Source organism: Crotalus tigris, unplaced genomic scaffold (genome assembly GCF_016545835.1).
Source record: "Crotalus tigris isolate CLP2741 ecotype Arizona unplaced genomic scaffold, ASM1654583v1 scf7180000022970.308977840:1548163, whole genome shotgun sequence".
NCBI classification, from domain to species: Eukaryota; Metazoa; Chordata; class Lepidosauria; order Squamata; family Viperidae; genus Crotalus; species Crotalus tigris.
The window spans coordinates 1,669,987-1,690,511 of NW_024099557.1; the positions used below are offsets into that span (position 1 = coordinate 1,669,987).

Here is a 20,525-nt window from a genome sequence, read left to right on the forward strand (position 1 = left end):
TAGGCAACCTTGGCTCTTTTATGATTCGTGGACTTCAATTCCCAGAATTCCTGAGCCAGCCATGCTGAGGGGAAGGGAGAGGTTTCCAAGCTGAGCCATGCTGGCTCAGGAATTCTGGGAGTTGAAGTCCACGAGTCATAAAATAGCCAAGGTTGCCTACCCCTGCCCTAGGCCTAGGCCACTTTATGACTCGTGGACTTCAACTCCCAGAATTCCTTAGCCAGCATGGCTCAGCTTGGAAGCCTCTCCCTTTCCCCTCAGCATGGCTGGCTCAGGAATTCTGGGAGTTGAAGTCCACGAGTCATAAAAGAGCGGAGGTTGCCTACCCTCCCTGATCTATGTACATACACACACAATAAAAAATGAAATGAAATGTGGGAGGGTGAGCTGCTATGTAGACAAGTACGCTGCTGAGAAAATTTGCAGGCCCCTGTGCTGCTTTCCTCCTCCTTTCTCATTTGAGCCTTTTCCAGGGTCAGCACAGCAGAGTTGCCAATAAAGCAGCAACCTTGACACAGGTGTGGGAGCAGCAGACTGCGGGAGCCACATGTGGTTTGGAAGCGGTGCAGCCACCAGCAAACAGGAGAAAGCAACAAAGCGGTTTTCCTTCAATGGGAGTGAACGGTCCAGAAGGTACAGAGACGCAGGAAGGAAAAAGAGAAGTATAAAAAGCAGGAGGTGGAAGGTTACAAATACTCTGGAGGCCAGCCAGGAACAGAGAAGAGAGAAGCAGAGGAAATTCCAGAGAGAGAGGCCTGAAAGTGTTGGCCTGAAAGAAAGCACTGTTATGTACTAGCATTACTGTAGAGCAGGGGTGTCAAACTCAATTTCACTGAGGGCCACATCAGCATTGTGGTTGCCCTGGGGGGGGGTGGCCAGGGTGGGTGCAGCCTACTGGGTGGGCATGGAGTGGGTGCGGCCTACTGGGTGGGCATGGAGTGGGTGTGGCCTACTGGGTGGCCATGGCCAGCTCTACATCGTTCGCGTCAAGGGTGCCTGTGGGGGCCTGGGCAGGAGTGGGACAGATCTGAGGGTCTCTGGCAGGAGGGGGCGGGACCGGGGCAAGCGCCAAGACATGGTCCATTTCTTCATTCCTCACAAAGGGTGACCCCTCCCCAGCATGCACCCAGGGGGTGGGGCCAACATGGCAGGGGCTGGTTCCTCGCTGTTTCTGGACGGCCTTGTGGAGCTAAGACTGAATGCATTTCAGCATAGATGGCCACCACAAAATTGTACATTGGCTCCCGGCCAGCCTGGGCCAGGGCCAAGGCAGATGGGGCCATTCCCTCACTGTTTCCAGGATGGCTTCACAGGCCACATGAAACCACTTCGCAGGCTGCATCCGGCCCCCGGGCCTTGTGTTTGACATGTCTGCTGTAGAGTGTAGTATTGTAGTAGTAACTGAATAGTAATGGCGTATACTAAGTGTAATTGTTCTACTAATAGTAATTACAGGTAGTCCTTGACTTACGACTACAATTGAGCCCAAATTTTCTGTTGTTAAGTGAGACACTGGTTAAGTGAATTTTGCCCCGTTTTACAACCTTTCTTGCCCCAGTTATTAAGCGAGTCGCTGCAGTTGATAAGTTTGTCACCCGGTAGTTCAGGAAAGCCGGCTTCCCCATGGACTTTGCTGGTCAGAAGGCTGCAAAAGGGGATCACATGACCTTGGGACACCGCAGCGGTCAGAAATATGAGCCACGTGCCAAGCATCTGAATTTTGATCACATGACCATGCTGGAAAGGTCGTAACTGTGAAAAATGGCCGTAAGTCACTTTTTTCAGTGCCGTTGTAGCTTTGAGCAGTCAGTAAACAAACTTGTACGTCGAGGACTACCTACAGCTTAGAGCAGGGGTCTTCAAACTTGGCCCTGTCATGACTTGTGGACTTCAACTCCCAGAATTCCTCAGCCAGGCAGGCTGGCTAAGGAATTCTGGGAATTGAAGTCCACAAGTCATCAAAGGGCCAAGTTTGAAGACCCCTGGCTTAAGGCTATAGAAATAATAGCAATAGGATAAAATGTAGAATACAGGCACTCCTCGACTTACGACCACAACTGCGCCCAAAATTTATGTTGCTAAGCAAGACCGTCGTTAAGTGAGTTTTGCCCCATTTTACGACCTCCTTCCGATTAAACAGTGTCATCTATTGGGACCTCAGAAGCAGCCCCTGTCCTCTGAAGGGGATCCATTCTGTTGCTGTTCAGAAGAGCAAGAAGCCCTGACTAGGATCACCCAGGCCTTGGGTAAGGACAACTGACACCTCCTTTTACCTCAGGTTTTCTTTTACTTCTACCCAGTTTTGTCCTGCCCTCTCGATCCATTTTTGTTTCTCCTTTTTTGTTGTCGTGTTTTAAACAAGTTGGGCAGCATATCAATGTAAATAACCATCAAACAGCTGCAAACCACCTCTGTCTATCCCAGGTCGATAAGTAGATAACAGGCCGAATCCAGTCTGAACATCTGGTTGTGCAATCAATCATAATCTGCGTTCTATAAACCTACTTTTCTGTTGCTTAAATCGGGGGCCTCCCTCCTGGGCCACTTTTAAGACTTGTGGACTTCAACTCCCAGAATTCCTCAGCCAACCACGCTAAAACTGCTAGAACAGGGGTCTTCAAACTTGGCCACTTTTAAGACTTGTGGACTTCAACTCCCAGAATGCCTCAGCCAGCCACACTAGAACTGCTAGAACAGGAGTCTTCAAACTTGGCCACTTTTAAGACTTGTGGACTTCAACTCCCAGAATTCCGCAGCCAGCCCTGGCTGGCTGAGGCATTCTGGGAGTTGAAGTCCCCAAGTCTTAAAGTGGCCATGTTTGAAGACCCCTGTGCTAGAACTATGCAATCAATTCAGTCTTAACGCAGGTAAGAAGCCAATGGGCTTGGACCAGGGGTAGGCATCCTTGGCTCTTTTATGATTTGTGGACTTCAACTCCCAGAATTCTTCAGCCAGCAAGGCTCAGCTTGGAAACCTCTCCCTTTCCCCTCAGCATGGATAGCTCAGGAATTCTGGGAGTTGAAGTCCACGAGTCATAAAAGAGCCAAGGTTGCCTACCCCTGGCTTGGACCAAGGAATTTAGCAACAGGAGATAAGCCAATGACTCACTGCTCAATCACCAGGCTCAATCTTGCTATTGTACAGCGGTCAGGGGCATCATTCGAGTCACGCTTAACATTGGGGGGGGGCGTAAAAGGGGGGGGGAGACATGCATGTGAGCACAGCTGGTGATGGTGTCTATTCAGTGGCAAAGCTATTTTAGGCTTGCAGATACAGTTCTTACGCATTTCCCACTGAAAAACAATAAGCATATAGCGCCATCAATTTTCACCAATCTGGGCCACGACAGGACTTCAATCAGCTGCTTTTGACATCCCGGTGCCAGTCAAAAGGGAGTCAGATATTCTAACTCTGTCAACTCCCCAAATGAACGTTTGCAAAAGAAGTAACCAAGGCTCATCACATTTGCACGAATGGACGTCATTCCTGACATTCCTCAACTTACGACCACAACGGAGCCCAAAAATTCTTTTATTAAGTGAATTTGGCCTCCCTGTATGGCCTTTCTTGCCGTAACTGAATCACTGCACTTGTTAAGTTAGTGTGATGGTGGTTGAAGTCCACGAGTCATAAAAGAGCCAAGGTTGCCTACCCCTGGCTTGGACCAAGGAATTTAGCAACAGGAGATAAGCCAATGACTCACTGCTCAATCACCAGGCTCAATCTTGCTATTGTACAGCGGTCAGGGGCATCATTCGAGTCACGCTTAACATTGGGGGGGGGCGTAAAAGGGGGGGGGAGACATGCATGTGAGCACAGCTGGTGATGGTGTCTATTCAGTGGCAAAGCTATTTTAGGCTTGCAGATACAGTTCTTACGCATTTCCCACTGAAAAACAATAAGCATATAGCGCCATCAATTTTCACCAATCTGGGCCACGACAGGACTTCAATCAGCTGCTTTTGACATCCCGGTGCCAGTCAAAAGGGAGTCAGATATTCTAACTCTGTCAACTCCCCAAATGAACGTTTGCAAAAGAAGTAACCAAGGCTCATCACATTTGCACGAATGGACGTCATTCCTGACATTCCTCAACTTACGACCACAACGGAGCCCAAAAATTCTTTTATTAAGTGAATTTGGCCTCCCTGTATGGCCTTTCTTGCCGTAACTGAATCACTGCACTTGTTAAGTTAGTGTGATGGTGGTTAAGTGAATCTGGGATTGACTTTGCTTGTCGGGAGGTCAACGAAGGGGATCGCATGACCTCCAGGATGCAGCAACCACCATAAATACAAGTCAGTTGCCAAGCGTCTGAGGTTTGATCACATGATCACGGTGATGTCACATTTTCAGTGGCCTAGCTTTCCCCCCACCCCCATTACAGTCCAAGAAACTCGGGAGGGTCCCTTCCCAGATGTTTGCTAAGGCCTCATTCCTTCTGGAGGCTAAGCTGCCTGTTATCTTCAGGGCTAGTACATCGGCGGCAGTAGGACTGATGGTGTTACCTGGCTGGGTAATGAAACGTCTGCCAGGAAACAGCCAAGCTCGGAGATCACCAAGGACCCCAAAGTTACATTAACAGAATCTTGCAGGTTGGAAAGTACCATTCTCCTCCCTCGCCTTTACAGTCCAAGGAACTAGGGAGGGTCCCTTCTGGGAGATTTCCCATGTTCCCTTCCTCCCGCAGGCTCAGCTGCCTCTTATCCGTCCACTGCCCAGTCTGCAGCTCTTTCTCCTGTCTCCCAAAGCCATTCGCTCATTCCGCTGCAGCACCTTTCCGTGTTCCCGGAGAAGATGGAGTCACGCCTTGGCCCAAGGTTTTCATTCTAAGGCAGGAGTCTTCAAACGTGGCCACTTTAAGACTTGTGGACTTCATCTCCCAGAATTCCTCAGCCAGCCCTTTGCTGGCTGAGGAATTCTGGAAGTTGAAGTCCACAAGTCTTAAAGTGGCCAAGTTTGAAGACTCCTGTTCTAAGGGGTCAGTTAAGGGGCGAATTGAGAGCCTAAAGCCCCCCAGAGGTTTAACCTTGATTTATCCCTTTGTAACCATGATTCCCCAGCTCCAGATCTTAGCCCCACCCACTTCTGGAAACTAGGGAGGGTTCCTTCTGAGAGGATTCTCACGGATCATTTTCCTTCTGAGGGCTCAGCTGCCTCTTATCTCTTCTCTAGCCTATGGCTCTTCCCCCCTCCCTCCGTTTCCCAAGGTGATTCACTCATACCATTACAGGAAGTTCTCGACTTACAACAGTTCATTTAGTGACCGTTCGAAGTTACAACAGCACTGAAAAAAAGTGACCTGGGCCTGTTTTTCCACATTTACGGCCACTGCAGTGTCCCCATAGTCCTATGATCAAAATTTGGGCCCTTGGCTACTGGTCATCTACTTCCGACTGTTGCACTGTCCCCGCCGGGGTCATGCGATCCCCTTTTACACCCTTCCCAGCTGCCCCTGAGCTAGATTCACTTAGTGACTGCACGATTCCACTTAGCAAATGCAGTGACTCGTTTAACAGCCGTGGTAAGAAAGCTTGCAATATGGGGCAAAACTCACTTAGCAATTGCCTTGCTTAGCAAGGGAAATTTTGGGCTCCATTGTGATGGCATTGACTACCTGTACAAAAGGGACTAGAACCAGGCTTTGATTAATGGCCTTAATTAGTCCTGACGAATGGAGAGTGTCTACTTTGCAGTCAGTTCTCCAAACAATGAGACACAGAAGGAGGTCTCACTCTCAAGGGGAAGAGCCACAGGGGAGCTTCTTTCTACATTTTTTCCCTTTCCCTTCCTTCCTTATTTATTCCTTTCCTTTCCTTTTCCTCCCTTCCCTTCCTGTTCTCCATCACTGGAGATTTTCAAGAACAGACTAGACATTCACCTCTCTGAGACAGTATAGGTTCTCCTGCTTGAGCATGGGGCTGGACTAGAAGATCTCCAAGGTCCCTTCCAACTCTGTTATTCTATTCTATTCTATTCTATTCTATTCTATTCTATTCTATTCTATTCTATTCTATTCTATTCCTATTCTATTCCTTATTCTAGTCTAGTCTAGTCTATTCCTTATTCTATTCTATTCCTTATTCTATTCTACTCTATTCCTTATTCTAGTCTAGTCTATTCCTATTCCTATTCTATTCCTATTCTATTCCAGTCTAGTCTATTCCTTATTCTATTCTATTCCTTATTCTAGTCTAGTCTATTCTATTCCTTATTCTATTCTAGTCTATTCCTTATTCTATTCCTTATTCTAGTCTATTCTATTCTATTCCTTATTCTATTCTATTCTACTCTATTCCTTATTCTATTCTATTCTATTCTATTCTATTCTATTCTATTCTATTCCTAGTCTATTCCAGTCTAGTCTATTCCTTATTCTATTCTATTCTATTCTATTTCTTATTCTAGTCTAGTCTATTCTATTCCTTATTCTATTCTATTCCTTATTCTATTCTACTCTATTCCCTATTCTATTCTATTCTATTCTATTCTATTCTATTCTATTCTATTCTATTCTATTCTCCTTCCCTTCCCATTCCTTTCCCTTTCCCCTCTTTTCCCTGCCCTTTTTCATCCCTTCCCTTCTCCATCCATTTACTTTCTTTCCTTTTCTCTTTTTATTAGTTTTGTGTCCTTTATAAAACTTATTCTTTGCAAAAATTGTATTTAATTTTTAAGATCCCCCCTCCCCCCGAGCTGTATCCATACCTAAAACATTTACCCAAGACCACCCCCCTAACAGTGTGGAGTACAGAAGATGTTGCTCTGGGACTCTGACTCTAAGAAGAGGCATCGTTTCGAGGCGTTTGAGACTAGGAAAGGAGAGAACTGGGAAAGACTGCCAGGGCACCTAGTCGAACTAGTCACTGAGGATATCCTACCCATCTGCGGTACCACTGCAGGCACTTTGCCAATAATAGTTGTTGAGTAAAAAGGGCAGTCTTGATCGTGGACTGGAGATTTTTGGATTGGCTATTGCCAAGAGGACTAGCAACTTGACTTTAGCTTAAGTTCCTGTAATTTCGTTCTAAAGAGCAAATGGGGATAAGACCCCTGAGATGTCCTCTTCAAATTGCAAACTCATTGGGGTAGGCCAGGGGTAGGCAACCTTCAGCTCTTTTATGACCCGTGAACGTCAACTCCCAGAATTCCTGAGCCAGCCATGCTGAGGGGAAAGGGAGAGGTTTCCAAGCTGAGCCATGCTGGCTCAGGAATTCTGGGAGTTGAAATCCATGAGTCATAAAAGAGCGAAGGTTGCCAACCCTTATCCTAGGACGAAGATTAAGAGCAGGGGTCTTCAAACTGGACCTTTTATGACTCTTGGACTTCAACTCCCAGAATTCCTGAGCCAGCCAATCTGAGGGGAAAGGGAAAGGTTTCCAAGCTGAGCCATGCTGGCTCAGGAATTCTGAGGTAGGCAGTGTTAGTAGATAAAAATGAGAGCAAACCCCATTTCCTTCTAGCACTGATGATGTAACCTGGTTTGGTAATGAAATATCCGCAAGAAGACAACCAAGCTCAGAGAGCACTTGTCAGATCAAAGTAGCTGGGCAGATACTGTGACAGACAGAAAGTCCCTCAGGTAACCAGTGTCCCCTTGGTCATGTGATCAAAATTCGGGCACTTGGCAACTGGCATGTATCTATGCTGGCTGCAATGCCTTGGGTCCTGTGATCGCCACTTGCAAACTTCCCAGATGGATTCGCTTAACAATTACACGATTCGCTTAACACCACTGTGCTGATTCACTGAGCCATCGTGGCAAAAAAAGTCGTAAAATTGTGACTGCCCTTTGCCACCAACCCAGCTGGCTTCTAAGACAAGCAAAGTCCATAGGGGAAGTTGAACTGGCTTAACGGCCGTGTGATTCACTTAGTGATTCGCTTTCATATCCATGGCAAAAAAAAAAAAAAAAGAGGTGATAAGTTGGAGTGCGACACATTGCAAGAAAACCACCAAGCTCAGAGAATATGACGGACCCCACAGTGTTACCCTGACTAGTATTCTAAAGATAACAACAACAATAATAATAAAGCTGGAAAGAACCTTGGAGGTCATCTAGTTCAACCCCCTGCTCAGGCAGGAAACCCTATACCAGGGGTAGGCAACCTTGGCTCTTTTATGACTCATAGACTTCAACTCCCAGAATTCCTAAGCCAGCCGTGCTGAGGGGACAGGGAGAGGTTTCCAAGTTGAGCCATGCTGGCTCAGGAATTCTGGGAATTGAAGTCCACAAGTCATAAAAGAGCCAAGGTTGCTTACCCCTGCCCTACACCATTTCAGACAAATGGCTGTCCAGTCTCTTCTTAAAAACTGCCAGTGTTGGAGCATTTACAGCTTCTGGAGGCAGGTTGTTCCACTGATTAATTGTTCTCATTGTCAGAAAATTTCCCTTAGTTCTAAGTTGCTTCTCTCTTTGGTTAGTTTCCATCCGTTGCTTCTTGTCCTGCCTTCTGGTGCTTTAGAAAATAGCTTGACTCCCTCTTCTTTGGGGCAGTCCCTGAGATACTGGAACACTGCTATCCTGTCACCCCTTGTCTTTCTTTTCATTAAACTGGACATACCCAATTCCACCAACCATTCTTTATATGTTTTAGCCTCCAGTCCCCTGATCATCTTTGTTGCTCTTCTCTGCACTCTTTCTAGAGTCTCAACATCTTTTTTACATCGTGGAGACCAAAATTGGATGCAGTATTCCAAGTGTGGCCTTACCAAGGCATTGTAAAGTGGTATTAACACTTCACCTGATCTTGAATCTATCCCTCTGTTAATGCAGCCTAGCACTGTGTTGGATTTATAATACGGTCAGCCTTCCTAGGTAAGGAAACAGGAAACGCAGCCAAATGAGCTGCTACTACTACTTTATGGTAAAGCTATATTAGCAGAACCTTTTAAGTCTGATATTACAAACCTCCCTCCTTTTTTACAGCTTGAGAAGTTGGGGAGATTCTTTTCTTACCGTAAATGCCGGCGTACAAGGCGACCCGGCGTATAAGATGACCCCCGTCTTTATAGCCGGGCCACATTCCTAGAACGTCGTCTTATACGCCAGAAACTACTAGTATTTCCGGTGTATAAGACGACTCGGCGTATAAGACGACCCCCGTCTTTGGCACCGATTTCAGCGCTCGCGGAAGTCGCCTTATACGCCGGCATTTACGGTAAGTCTCTTTCTCTGCCCATTATATAGCTGCGGGCTGTGCCTTCCCTTATCTCAGTGTTTCTCAACCTTGACCATTTTAAGGCATGTGGACTTCAACTCCCAGAATTCCACAGTCAGCATTGCTGGCTGTGGAATTCTGGGAGTTGAAGTCCACATGCCTTAAAATGGTCAAGGTTAAGAAACACTGCCTTATCTGAACATTCTCTATGCAGCCTCATGCCCTCTACTCAACCAAGGTCACTCTAGTACGAACACAGCAGAAATTAGACCGGTGAGCTGAAGACTGGGCCAGCATGAAATAATTGAGTGTTGCTGGGATCGTACTAATCACAGAGCCAAACATGAGTCTCTGTTACCAATAAACAAAGCAGGACCACAGTGGTAGAAAGGGCGAAGCAGATAAAATTAAAAAGTGCTCAAGATGGTCAGAAGAAATGGCGATGCCTCCTGCCAGCCTGCAGGAGGATTTTTCTCCTAAAACATCAGTACTTACAGGGTGGAAAGAAGGCATTTTGGACCCACCGTTCTAAAACTTGAGTCCAAGGTGGATTCTGATTTGGTTATACCAGGAAAGGCATCTCTGGATTAATGTGGTGGCTGTCCCAGGAACTGACCCTGGATTGCTGCCAACCTTGGTGTGTTGCTGCACATGATCAGTAGCTTAATTCCTCCAAGGGACCCCAGTCAAGAAATTCAAAATTTGAGTGCTTGGCCATCAACGTGTATTTATGATGGTTGCAGTGTCCCAGGGTCAGGTGATCGCTATTTGTGACGTTCCCAGCCAGCTTCCAACAATCAAAGTCAATGGGAAAAGCCAGATCCGCTTAACGACTGCAGGATTCATTTAACAACTTTTCAATTGCTTTAATGCTTTTAGTGCTTTAATCGTTTACCTATTTTTCTTTTTATAATCTGCAGGCCACCTGGAATCACCTTAAAAGGCAGATGGGTGGCACAGAAAGTGAATAAGTGGATCACTGCTCTGATTTAACTACGGTGGCAGAAAAGGTTGTAAAATGGAGCACGACTTGCTTAACAACGGCAAAGTCAATGGGAGGAAGTTAGATTTGCTTAACAGCCATGTGTTTCACCTAACAACTGCCTCGCTTAGCAATGGAAATTCTGGTCCCAATTGCGAGCATAAGATGAGGGCTACCTGGATCCAATTGCCATGAAAATGTTGACCACTGCTGAATAAAAGTTTCAAGGTTGAACTATGGGGTCTTTCCTCTGAGCTTGGTAACATCATTACTCTTAGCACTGATGATGTTACTTAGTTGGGTAATGAAACGTCTGCAAGGAAACAACCAAGCTCACAGAGCACCCAGGACCCCATAGTCCTTGTCCTCCTCCTCTCCCTTCTAGCACTGATGATGTTACCTAGTTGGGTAATGAAAGGTCTGCAAGGAAACAACCAAGCTGAGAAAGCACCAAGGACCCCTTATTTCAGTGGTGGCGAACCTATGGCACGGGTGCCAGAGGCGGCACTCAGAGCCCTCTCTGTGGGCACGTGTGCCGTCGCCCCAGTCCTAAGCCCTCAGCTGGGTTTTATAAAACCTTTTCGCTTTAGGCCTCCGCTGCTGTGTGCAAAAAAAAAAAAAAAAAAAAAAAAAGTTCAGTCAATCAATTTCAACTTCTCGCGGGGTAAAAAAAAGATCTCGCAAAGTTGGAATTGATTGAACTTTTTAGTCCCACCCAGTCTGCCGTTACCACCGCAGCCATGCCCAGCCAATGGGCCACACCCACCCAATGGGCCACACCCACCCAATGGGCCACACCCACCCAATGGGCCACACCCACCTGGCACTTGATGATGCATAAGTGGGTTTTGGGTTGCAGTTTGGGCACTCGGTCTCTAAAAGGTTCGCCATCACTGCCTTATTTCAACCCTGAGCCACAAATATTGTCTTCAACTGGTAAAGTTTTCATCTTTAAAACAACTAAGCAGGGGACACCCGGTCTCACCAATCAAGGGGCTTTTTATTCTTACCTTTCTTGGGAATATTAGCCAGTAAAGCTTTCAGCTCCTGGATCTTGGCCTGGACAGCTTTCTGGCCCTTCTTCTTTTTATCGCTTTCACACGTTCTTTGGGAGAGACAAGGAGTAAGTCAACCACAGAGGATCTCAATGCCAGTTTCCCCCAACCTCATGCATGCAATCAGTTTTCATCGAACCTGGAAACCTGCAGTTTTAGCCCAACAGTTGCCGTCAAAACTTCACCAAACGGGGCCGTTTGACCGCAGGACAGGGTAACACCCCGTAAAGGAGGTGGCCTTGCCAAGAACCCGGAGTGCATTCACATGATCGCCAGGGTGAGGCTGTCATACCATCAGAACTACAGAACTCCATTATTACAGGTAAGTTGCAACTTCGAACGGTCGTTAAGCGATCGGTCGTAAGTCGAGGACGATCTTTAAATGTTTATAAAAACTGCAGAGGGCAAGCATCATCTTTTTTTTTAAAAAAAAAAAGAGTTACTCTTCTTCTTTTACAGGCAGTGATGCTTTCAAACCAGATGGTGATGCCGCATGATAGTTATAGGGCAGGGATGTCAAACTCAATTTCACTTAGGGCCGCATCAGCATTGCGGTTGCTCTTGGACGGCCGGGTGGTTGTGGCCAGGGTTGGTGCGGCCTACTGGGTGGGTGTGGATGGAGAGGGTGTGGCCTACTGGGTGGGCATGGCCAGCTCTACATCGTTCGCGTCAAGGGTGCCTGTGGGGGCCTGGGCAGGAGTGGGACAGATCTGAGGGTCTCTGGCAGAAGGGGGTGGGACTGGGGCAAGTGCCAAGACATGGTCCATTTCTTCATTCCTCACAAAGGGTGACACCTTCCCAACATGCACCCAGGGGGCAGGGCTGACACGGCAGGGTCTGGTTCCTCGCTGTTTCTAGACGGCCTTGTGGACCTAAGACTGAATGCATTTCAGCATAGATGGCCACCACAAAATTGTATATTGGCCCCCGGCCGGCCTGGGCCAGGGCCAAGGCAGTGGGGGCCGTTCCCTCACTGTTTCCAGGATGGCTTCGCGGGCCACATGAAACCACTTCGCGGGCCACATCTGGCCCCGGGCCTTGTGTTTCACATGTCTGTTATAGATAGATAAAATAGTTTTCAGAGTACAGGCAGTTCTCGACTTACAACCACAACTGTGACCAGAATTTCCCTTGCTAAGCAAGATAAGTGAGTTTTGCCCCTTTTTACAACCTTTCTTGCCACACTTCTTCAATGAATCTCTGCAGCTGGTTAAGTTAGCAGACTTTGCTTGTCAGAAACATAATGCCGGGACACTGCAACCGTCGTAAATATGAGTCAGTTGGCGAGAGTCTAAATTTTTATTATGTGACTCTGGGGATGCTGTGATGGTCGCAAACGTGAAAGACAGTCATAATTCACTTTTTTTCAGGGCTGTTGTAACTTTGAATCATCGCTAATGAAGGGCTGTAAGTCAAGAACTACTTGGATAGGCTTGATATATATAGTAAAGTTTTCAGTGTCACAAAATTCTGTCAATAGATATGGGAACCTAAACAATTCTGCTTGGAAGAATCACTACGTGTCTTTCTTGGGTTTTGGGCCTGACATCAATCTAGCCAAACTGAAGCCCTCATTTCGTTTAGTGACCATAAAAGTTATAACGGCACTGAAAAAAGTGACTTAAAACTGGTTCTCACGCTTAAGACTATCACAGCATCCTCATGGTCAAGTGATCAAATTTTGCGGCTTTGGCACTTCTTCACGGATTTAAGACTTTACAGCAGGGGTCTTCAAACTTGGCCCTTTTGTGACTTGTGGACTTCAACTCCCAGAATTCCTCAGCCAGGAAGAGAGAAGGGGTGCCTAGAGTGGCTTTGTTTTTGGATTATGTCTCTGTGTCAGAAGGGATCATTAACTCCTCCTCTCAAGCCCAGTAAAGCAGGGGTCTTCAAACTTGGCCCTTTTATGACTTGTGGACTTCAACGCTGGCTGAGGAATTCTGGGCCTGGCTGAGGAATTCTGGGAGTTGAAGTCCACAAGTCATAAAAGGGCCAAGTTTGAAGACCCCTGCTTTACAGGATACAAGGTCACATGATCGCTGGTCTCTGACAAGCAAAGTCAATGGGGGAAGTCAGAGTCACTGAACAACCACGTGATTCGCTTAACAACTGAAGTGATTCATTTAACAACAGTGGCAAAAAAAGGTAAAATTAACATAATTCACTTAACTGCCTTGCTTAGCAATGGAAATTCTGGTCCCAATTGCCGTCATAAGTCAAGGTCTGCCCGTATTCTGAGAACTATTAGGGAGGGGCTGTCTTCACCCTCTTTCTCTCCCACAACACAGCTGGACTGAGCTGCCTGTTAATTCTTCTGAAATCCACCCATCCCTCCTGGGAATTTGGACTCTTACATTCCCTCACATCAGTACAGGAAAAAATAGCAACAGCAATAGCACCTAGACTTATATACCGCTTCACAGGGTTTTACAGCACTCTCTAAGCGGTTTACAGAGTAAGCATGTTGCCTCCCCCCCAACAATCTAGGTCCACATTTTATTGACCTCGGGAGGATAGAAGGCTAAGTCAACCTTGAGCTGGTGAGACTAGAACTGCCGGCAGCCGGCAGTCAGCAAAAATAGCTTGCAGTACTGATTCTAACCGCTGCGCCACCACTGTCTCATAAAGTCCTTTTTTTGAGGTAGTTTCTGAACAGAGAAAAGTCAGAATCCCAGTCAGCAGTGTTTCACATGGGCATCTTTTACAATAACAATAACAGTAACAGTAGTAATAGTAGTAAAGTTGGAATGGACTTTGGAGGTCATTTAGTCCAAACCCTTGCTCAGGCAGGAAACCCTATACCAGGGGTAGGCAATCTTGGCTCTTTTATGGCTCATGGACTTCAACTCCCAGAATTCCTGAGCCAGCCATGCTGAGGGAAAAGGGAGAGGTTTCCAAGCTGAGCCATGCTGGCTCAGGAATTCTGAGGGTTGAAGTCCACAAGTCATAAAACAGTCAAGGTTGACTGTCCCTGGGCTATACCATTTCAGACAAATGGCTGTCCAGTCTCTTCTTAAAAACTTCCAGTGTTGGAGCATTCACCGCTTCTGGAGGCAGGTTGTTCCACTGGTTAATTGTTCCGCTGATTAGAGGTTACCTGGCAAGATGCCTTTGATGGCACCTAAAGAGAAAATAAATAACCCAAAGGTCCAAACAAACTTACGTGGTATCGGAACAGTATTTCTGCAACATGAAGTTTGAAAGGTCCTCCAAAATGGGTTGGCTGTGTAGGGCTACAAACTGTTCACGGCATATCTAGGATTGAGAAAATAAAACACTTAAAACATTCTGGTCCTTCCTGAAACATGTAGAAAAACCATAGAGTACAGAGCAGACCTCGACTTACAATCATTTGTTCAGTGACCATTTGAAGTTACAACAGCACTGAAAAAAAGTGACTTATGACCGTTTTTCACACTTTCGACCATTGCAGCATCCCCCACGGTCATGTGTTCAAAATTTTATGATGGGTGCTGCATCCCGGTGGGGTTACATGTTCTCCATCTGCAACCTTCCCAGTCAACTTCCCAGGGAGTCAAGCTATTCTCCAAAGCGCCCGAAGGCAGGACAAGAAGCAACGGATGGAAATTAATCAAGGAGAGAAGCAACCTGGAACTAAGGAGAAACTTCCTGACAATTGGAACAATTAACCAGTGGAACAACCTGCCTCCAGAAGCGGTGAATGCGCCAACACTGGAAGTTTTTAAGAAGAGACTGGACAGCCATTTGTCCAAAATGGTATAGGGTTTCCTGCCTGAGCAGGGGGTTGGACTAGATGACCTCCAAGGTCCCTTCCAACTTCATTATTATTATTATTATTATTATTATTATTATTATTATTATTATTATTATTATTATTGATCATCGCGCAGTCAGCCAGATGTTCAGACTGGATTTGGCATTTTTGTCTACCTGTCGAGTCCTTACCAAGAACCTGGGATAGGCAGATGTGGATGTTTGATAGTATTACAGATATCGTCGCAGGATGGAAGCAGTTCCTAGTAAGGCCGCCTTTTGCAATTGACTAATAGCGAATTTGTCAATGCCAATGGTGTTCAAGTGGTGCTCCAGTTGTTTTGGGATTGCAAATTACTATTGGTACTACCCTTGCTTGCTTTTGCCACAGTCTTTCTATTTCTATTTGTAGTTTTTTGTATTTTGTTATCTTCTCCAGTTCTTTTTCATCTATTCTGCTGTCTCCAGGCATCATCATCATCATCATTATTATTATTACTTTCAACAAGCCAAGCCTAAGAGGGAAGGCCAATTCACTTAACAACAGTATGAGTCACTTAACTGCAGTGATTCACTTAAAATCATGGCAAAAGTGGTGGTAAAATTGGGCATGACTCACTTAACAGCCACCCTGCTTAGCAACCACAATCCTGGTCTCAATTATGGTTGTTAAGTCAAGGACTGCCTGCAGAAGTGCAAGCCAGCTGCTCCACAGATTGTACACCCCAAATCTTGGCCAACCTTGAGGAGGCTGATGGGACTCAGGAAGTCTCTGATCTGAACAAGAATGGAACATTCTCAAAGGACAGTGGGGATTCCCAAAGCAGACATGGAAATAAAATTGTAACCAATTTCCCCCCCGTAAGGAATAATGTAGTGAGTCACAAGGCAGCAGACACCAATCAGTTCTAGCTTGTACATCGTGAACCAAGCAAACTTATGAATACTGGGACAAAAATTTTGCATCAAAATGCATTGAGTACCAAATTTGTTGAGTTTCAAAGCAAGGTACAACTGTATAAGGCCGGTGTCTTCAAACTTGGCCCTTTTATGACTTGTGGACTTCAACTCCCAGAATTCCTCAGCCAGGGTGTCTGAGGAATTCTGGGACTTGAAGTCCACAAGTCATAAAAGGGCCAAGTTTGAAGACCCCTGTCTTAGATCAAGGCAGGATACAGGCAGAGGTGTATGGATGCCGTTATTCTTACTTTATTCATTATGTCAACCGTTGCTGCATGTGTCCAGAAACAGTCATGCACAGAGACAAATGTTAGCCCAGCCCTGAAAAAGAAGAGAAACAGTTGAGTTCCACCCTAGAAGGCAAATTTATATATTTAGAGAACATTTTTTAAAGGGAGAAATATTTGAAGTGAAGTCAGTACTGTATCCAGAAGCAAGGTCAGTGTTTATAAATAATTTGATGTAGATACAATGGGATGAGATTTAGAACTTAATATTGTTTTAACTAATTGCTTTTAGTATGTTTACATGTTTTCTTCTCCTTTTTCTTTCTTTTCATAGGATCAGTGGGATTTATTTTATGTAATGATAAACAGCAGTGACATCAATAGGTCCCTGTTTATGGTGTTGTAGAGATTTACAATTGTTTCTCAAGGTGATGGAATGACTTTAGTTTGATACAGTCTAATCAATGAGATAATGGATTCTAAATTTTAGGAGACCTATAAAGTGCTTGTTGTTATTTTATTTTCCAGCTAATACAGCAACTATGCTGACTTATAATCATTCATTTAGTGACCATTTGAAGTTACAACAGCGCCGAAAATAGTGACTCACAAGTGGGCCGCACAGTTATGACAGCATGCTCAGAGTCACATGATCAAAGTCTGGGTCTTGGCAACTGGCCCCTATTTATGACGGTTGCACTGTCCCGGAGTGCAGAAGAGAAGAGAGAGTGAGGGAGAAGAAGAGAAGCTTCTGTGAGAGAAGCAGTGAGGAGAAAGACAGAGGAGAAGATTCTGTGAGAGACACAGTAGGAGAGAGGGAAAAGTGGAGAGGAGAGGCTTCTGTGAGAGAAGCACTGAGGAGAAATTGAGGGAGAAGAGGAGAGGCTTCTTTGAGAGAATCAGTGAGGAGAAAGAGAGAAGGAGGAGAGGCTTCTGTGAGAGAAGCAGTGAGGAGAAAGAGAGAGGAGGAGAGACATCTGTGAGAGGCGCTGTGAGGAGAGAGGGAGAAGTGGAGAGGAGAGGCTTCTGTGAGAGAAGCACTGAGGAGAAATTTAGGGAGAAGAGGAGGCTTCATTGAGAGAATCAGTGAGGAGAAAGAGAGGAGGAGAGGCTTCTGTGAGAGAAGCAGTGAGGAGAAAGAGAGAGAAGAAGAGGAGAGACTTCTGTGAGAGGTGCTGTGAGGAGAGAGGGAGAAGTGGAGAGGAGAGGCTTCTGTGAGTGAAGCACTGAGGAGAAATTGAGGGAGAAGAGGAGAGGCTTCTGTGAGAAAAGCAATGAGGAGAAAGAGAGGAGAAGAGAGGATTCTGTGAGAGACGCAGTGAGGAGAGAGGGAGAAGTGAAGAGGAGAGGCTTCTGTGAGAGAAGTAGTGAGGAGAAATTGAGAGAGGAGAGGCTTCTTTGAGAGAATCAGTGAGGAGAAATTGAGGGAATAGAGGAGAGGCTTCAGTGAGAGTATCAGTGAAGAGAAAGAGAGAGGGAAAAGGGGAGAGGCTTCTCTGAGATCCCCATTTGCAATCTTCGCAGCTGCCTTCTGACAAGCAAAGTCAATGGAGGAAGCTGGATTCATTTAACAACCTGACTCTGAACAACTGCAGAGATTCTCTTAACAGCTATGGAAAAACATGTCGTAAAAATTGAGCGCAAGTCACTTTACAACCACCTGGTTGATTCTGATCCCAACGATGGTCGTTAAGCTGAGGGCTATGTTTTTCTCATTTTTTTTAAAAAAATATGTTAGTTATTTATTCTTTCAATGTTTTCAAATAAGCAGAAAAGACCGAGAATTAAGCAGATGAGTTGGCAACTGAATTTCCCTGAACTAGCTATTGCTAGCTGCAGACTGAGAGCACAAAGTGGAAGATGATAAGCGTGGAAATCCATTATTGAAATGAATTGCTACTGAACACCCACGAGGGGCCTTTTTATCAGCTTGTTTTGCCAAAGGCTGGTCACGGATCTTGCATTCTTTCTATGTTTATATGCAGTGGTTATTATTAAGGCTGCTGTTTTGCTACTATTATATATACTGTATATGCAGTTAACAAGTAGGCTGGCTTGGTCGCTCAGCAGAGAGACACTGGTGAAACGGGCACAGCAGCGCCTGCATTTTCTGCTTCGAATGAGAAAAGCACATCTTCCTTCCCCTGTCCTGACCACTTTCTGCAGAGGGACGACGGAGAGCCATCCTGTCACACAGCATCACAGTCTGGTTTGGAAGCATCCCTGCTTCGGACAAGAAGGCGGTGCAGAGAGTGGTGAGGATGGCAGAAAAGATCATTGGCAGTTTCCTCCCTTCCATCCAGGACGTGGCACCTAAGCGTTGCTTGAGCAGGGTCCGCAGGATTGTCTGGGGCAGGACACCTCCTCTTCACAATCTGTTTTCCTTGTTACCTTCTGGGAGGAGGGGGCTCCGTGGTATCCGAAGCAGAACATCCAGATTCAGTCCCAGTTTTGTTCCATACAGTATTAACCTTGTGACCTCTCAAGCTTCCTCCTTCCATTATGTATTCAAGATGGACAGTGATTAGTATTTATATGTTGCTTATATGTAACGGTGTAGGTCTATACATATGTTCTCTATAGTATAGTTTTAAATGTGTGTTATGTATGTGCACACTTTGAGAGCAAGCAACTAAATTTCATTCTTAATGTGTGCCATTGTGCCCACAGGAAAAAATGACAATAAAGATTATCTATCTATCTATCTATCTATCTATCTATCTATCTATCTATCTATCTATCTATCTATCTATCTATCTATCTATCTATCTATCTATCTATCTATTTTCTGAGGTTTTCGCGGATGTTTGTATGTAGGTCTTTGGTTATTCGGGTTTTCTCCCACGTCAAATTGGAAGTATCTTGGCGACGTTTCGACGAAGTCTCATTCGTCATCTTCAGGCTGGTGTTTTCGGCTTCGTGCTTCTAGGAGCCTGAAGATGACGAATGAGACTTCGTCGAAATGTCACCAAGACACTTCCAATTTCACGCGAGAGAAAACCCGAATAACCAAAGACCTATCTACCTATCTACCTACCTATCTGTACAGGGCTGCTTTTTTCTCTCTCTCTCTTCAAAATCCTGCTCTTAATACAGAAAGTCCTCGACTTACGATCACAATTGAGCCCAGAATTTATGTTGCTAAACAAGAAATTTATTTTTGTCCTATTTTAAAGACTTTTCTTGCCACGTCTTGTTAAGTGAATCATTGCAACTGGTTAAGTTAGTAACTGGGTTGTTAAGTGAATCTGGCTTCCCCATTGACTTTGCTTGTCAGAAGGTATCAAAAGCCGATCACATGATCCCGGGACATTGAGGCCGTCATAAATAAGAACCACAGCTGTCAAGCATCCAAATATAAATCACGTCACCATGAGGATGCTGCAATGGTCATAAATGTGAAAAATGGTCCGAAGTCAGTTCTTTCAGTGCTCTTGTGAATTTGAATGTTCACTAAATGAACTGTTGTAAGTCGAGGACCACCTGTAACTGGAAGGAAAATTATGATGAGTAAACCTCAACTTCCCTTGCTGGCTGGAAGGAGAAAGAGGCGAGGCAAGGAGGGAATTTGAACAGTGCTAAGATAATAGAGCAGGAAGTGGGCCCAGTCAATGAGACAATAATAGAATTTGAGTGTACTCAGAGGTCATCTAGTCCCCAACCTTTTGGGCACCAGGGACCGGTTCCGTGGAGAGAGGACTGGAGGGTGCGTGGCTTTTCCGCAGACCGTAGGGTGCGTGGTTTTGTGTGCTGCCTGCATCCCATGGATGGGGCTTTGCTTGTTTGTGCAGACCGCTTGCTGGCATGCTGCGGCCCGATACCAGTCCATGGATCAGGGGTTGGGGGTCCCCTGATCTAGTCCACCCCACAACACTCAGTGCAGAGTTTACAGGTAGTCCTCGGCTTACAACTATTCATTTAGTGCCCATTCAAAGTTACCACAGCACTGAAAGAAGTGACTTGTGACTTTTTTAGTTTCCACACTAAATGACCGTTACAGCATCCCCATGGTCATGTGATCAAAACTCACAGGGTGGATATGGACCATGCCTGGGGGGGGGGGTGGAGATGGGGGGTGTATATTGGAACTTTGAATCTGGGCCATAAGTCTCATTTTTGGAGTCCATGGGGACTTCAAATGGTTGCTAAGAGACTGGTCGTAAGTCAAGGACTACCTGCATACATAAACACAGGTAGTCCTCGACTTACAATAGTTCAGTTAAGTTACAACGGCACTGAAAAATGTGATTTATGACCGTTTCTCACACTTACAATGTTTGCAGCATCCCCAGGGTCACATGATCAAAACTCACACGATGCTCTTTTGCAACCTTCTGACAAGCAAAGTCAATGACAGCGAGGACCATCAACCAGTGGAACAGCTTGCCATCAGAAATCGTGGGCA

The 20,525-nt window shown here is 45.7% G+C and overlaps 1 protein-coding gene across 1 annotated transcript in view; it reads right to left on the reverse strand.

Moving 5' to 3' along the window:
• Positions 1-20,525, reverse strand: part of POLRMT (RNA polymerase mitochondrial) — a 73,618-nt gene that overhangs the window by 1,741 nt on the left and 51,352 nt on the right. The window contains exons 18-20 of the mRNA XM_039319264.1: positions 16,142-16,214; positions 14,362-14,453; positions 11,154-11,248 (exon numbers count right to left, since the gene is read on the reverse strand). Of these exons, the coding sequence (XP_039175198.1) occupies positions 11,154-11,248; positions 14,362-14,453; positions 16,142-16,214 (260 nt within the window). The remainder of the gene's footprint in view (positions 1-11,153; positions 11,249-14,361; positions 14,454-16,141; positions 16,215-20,525) is intronic.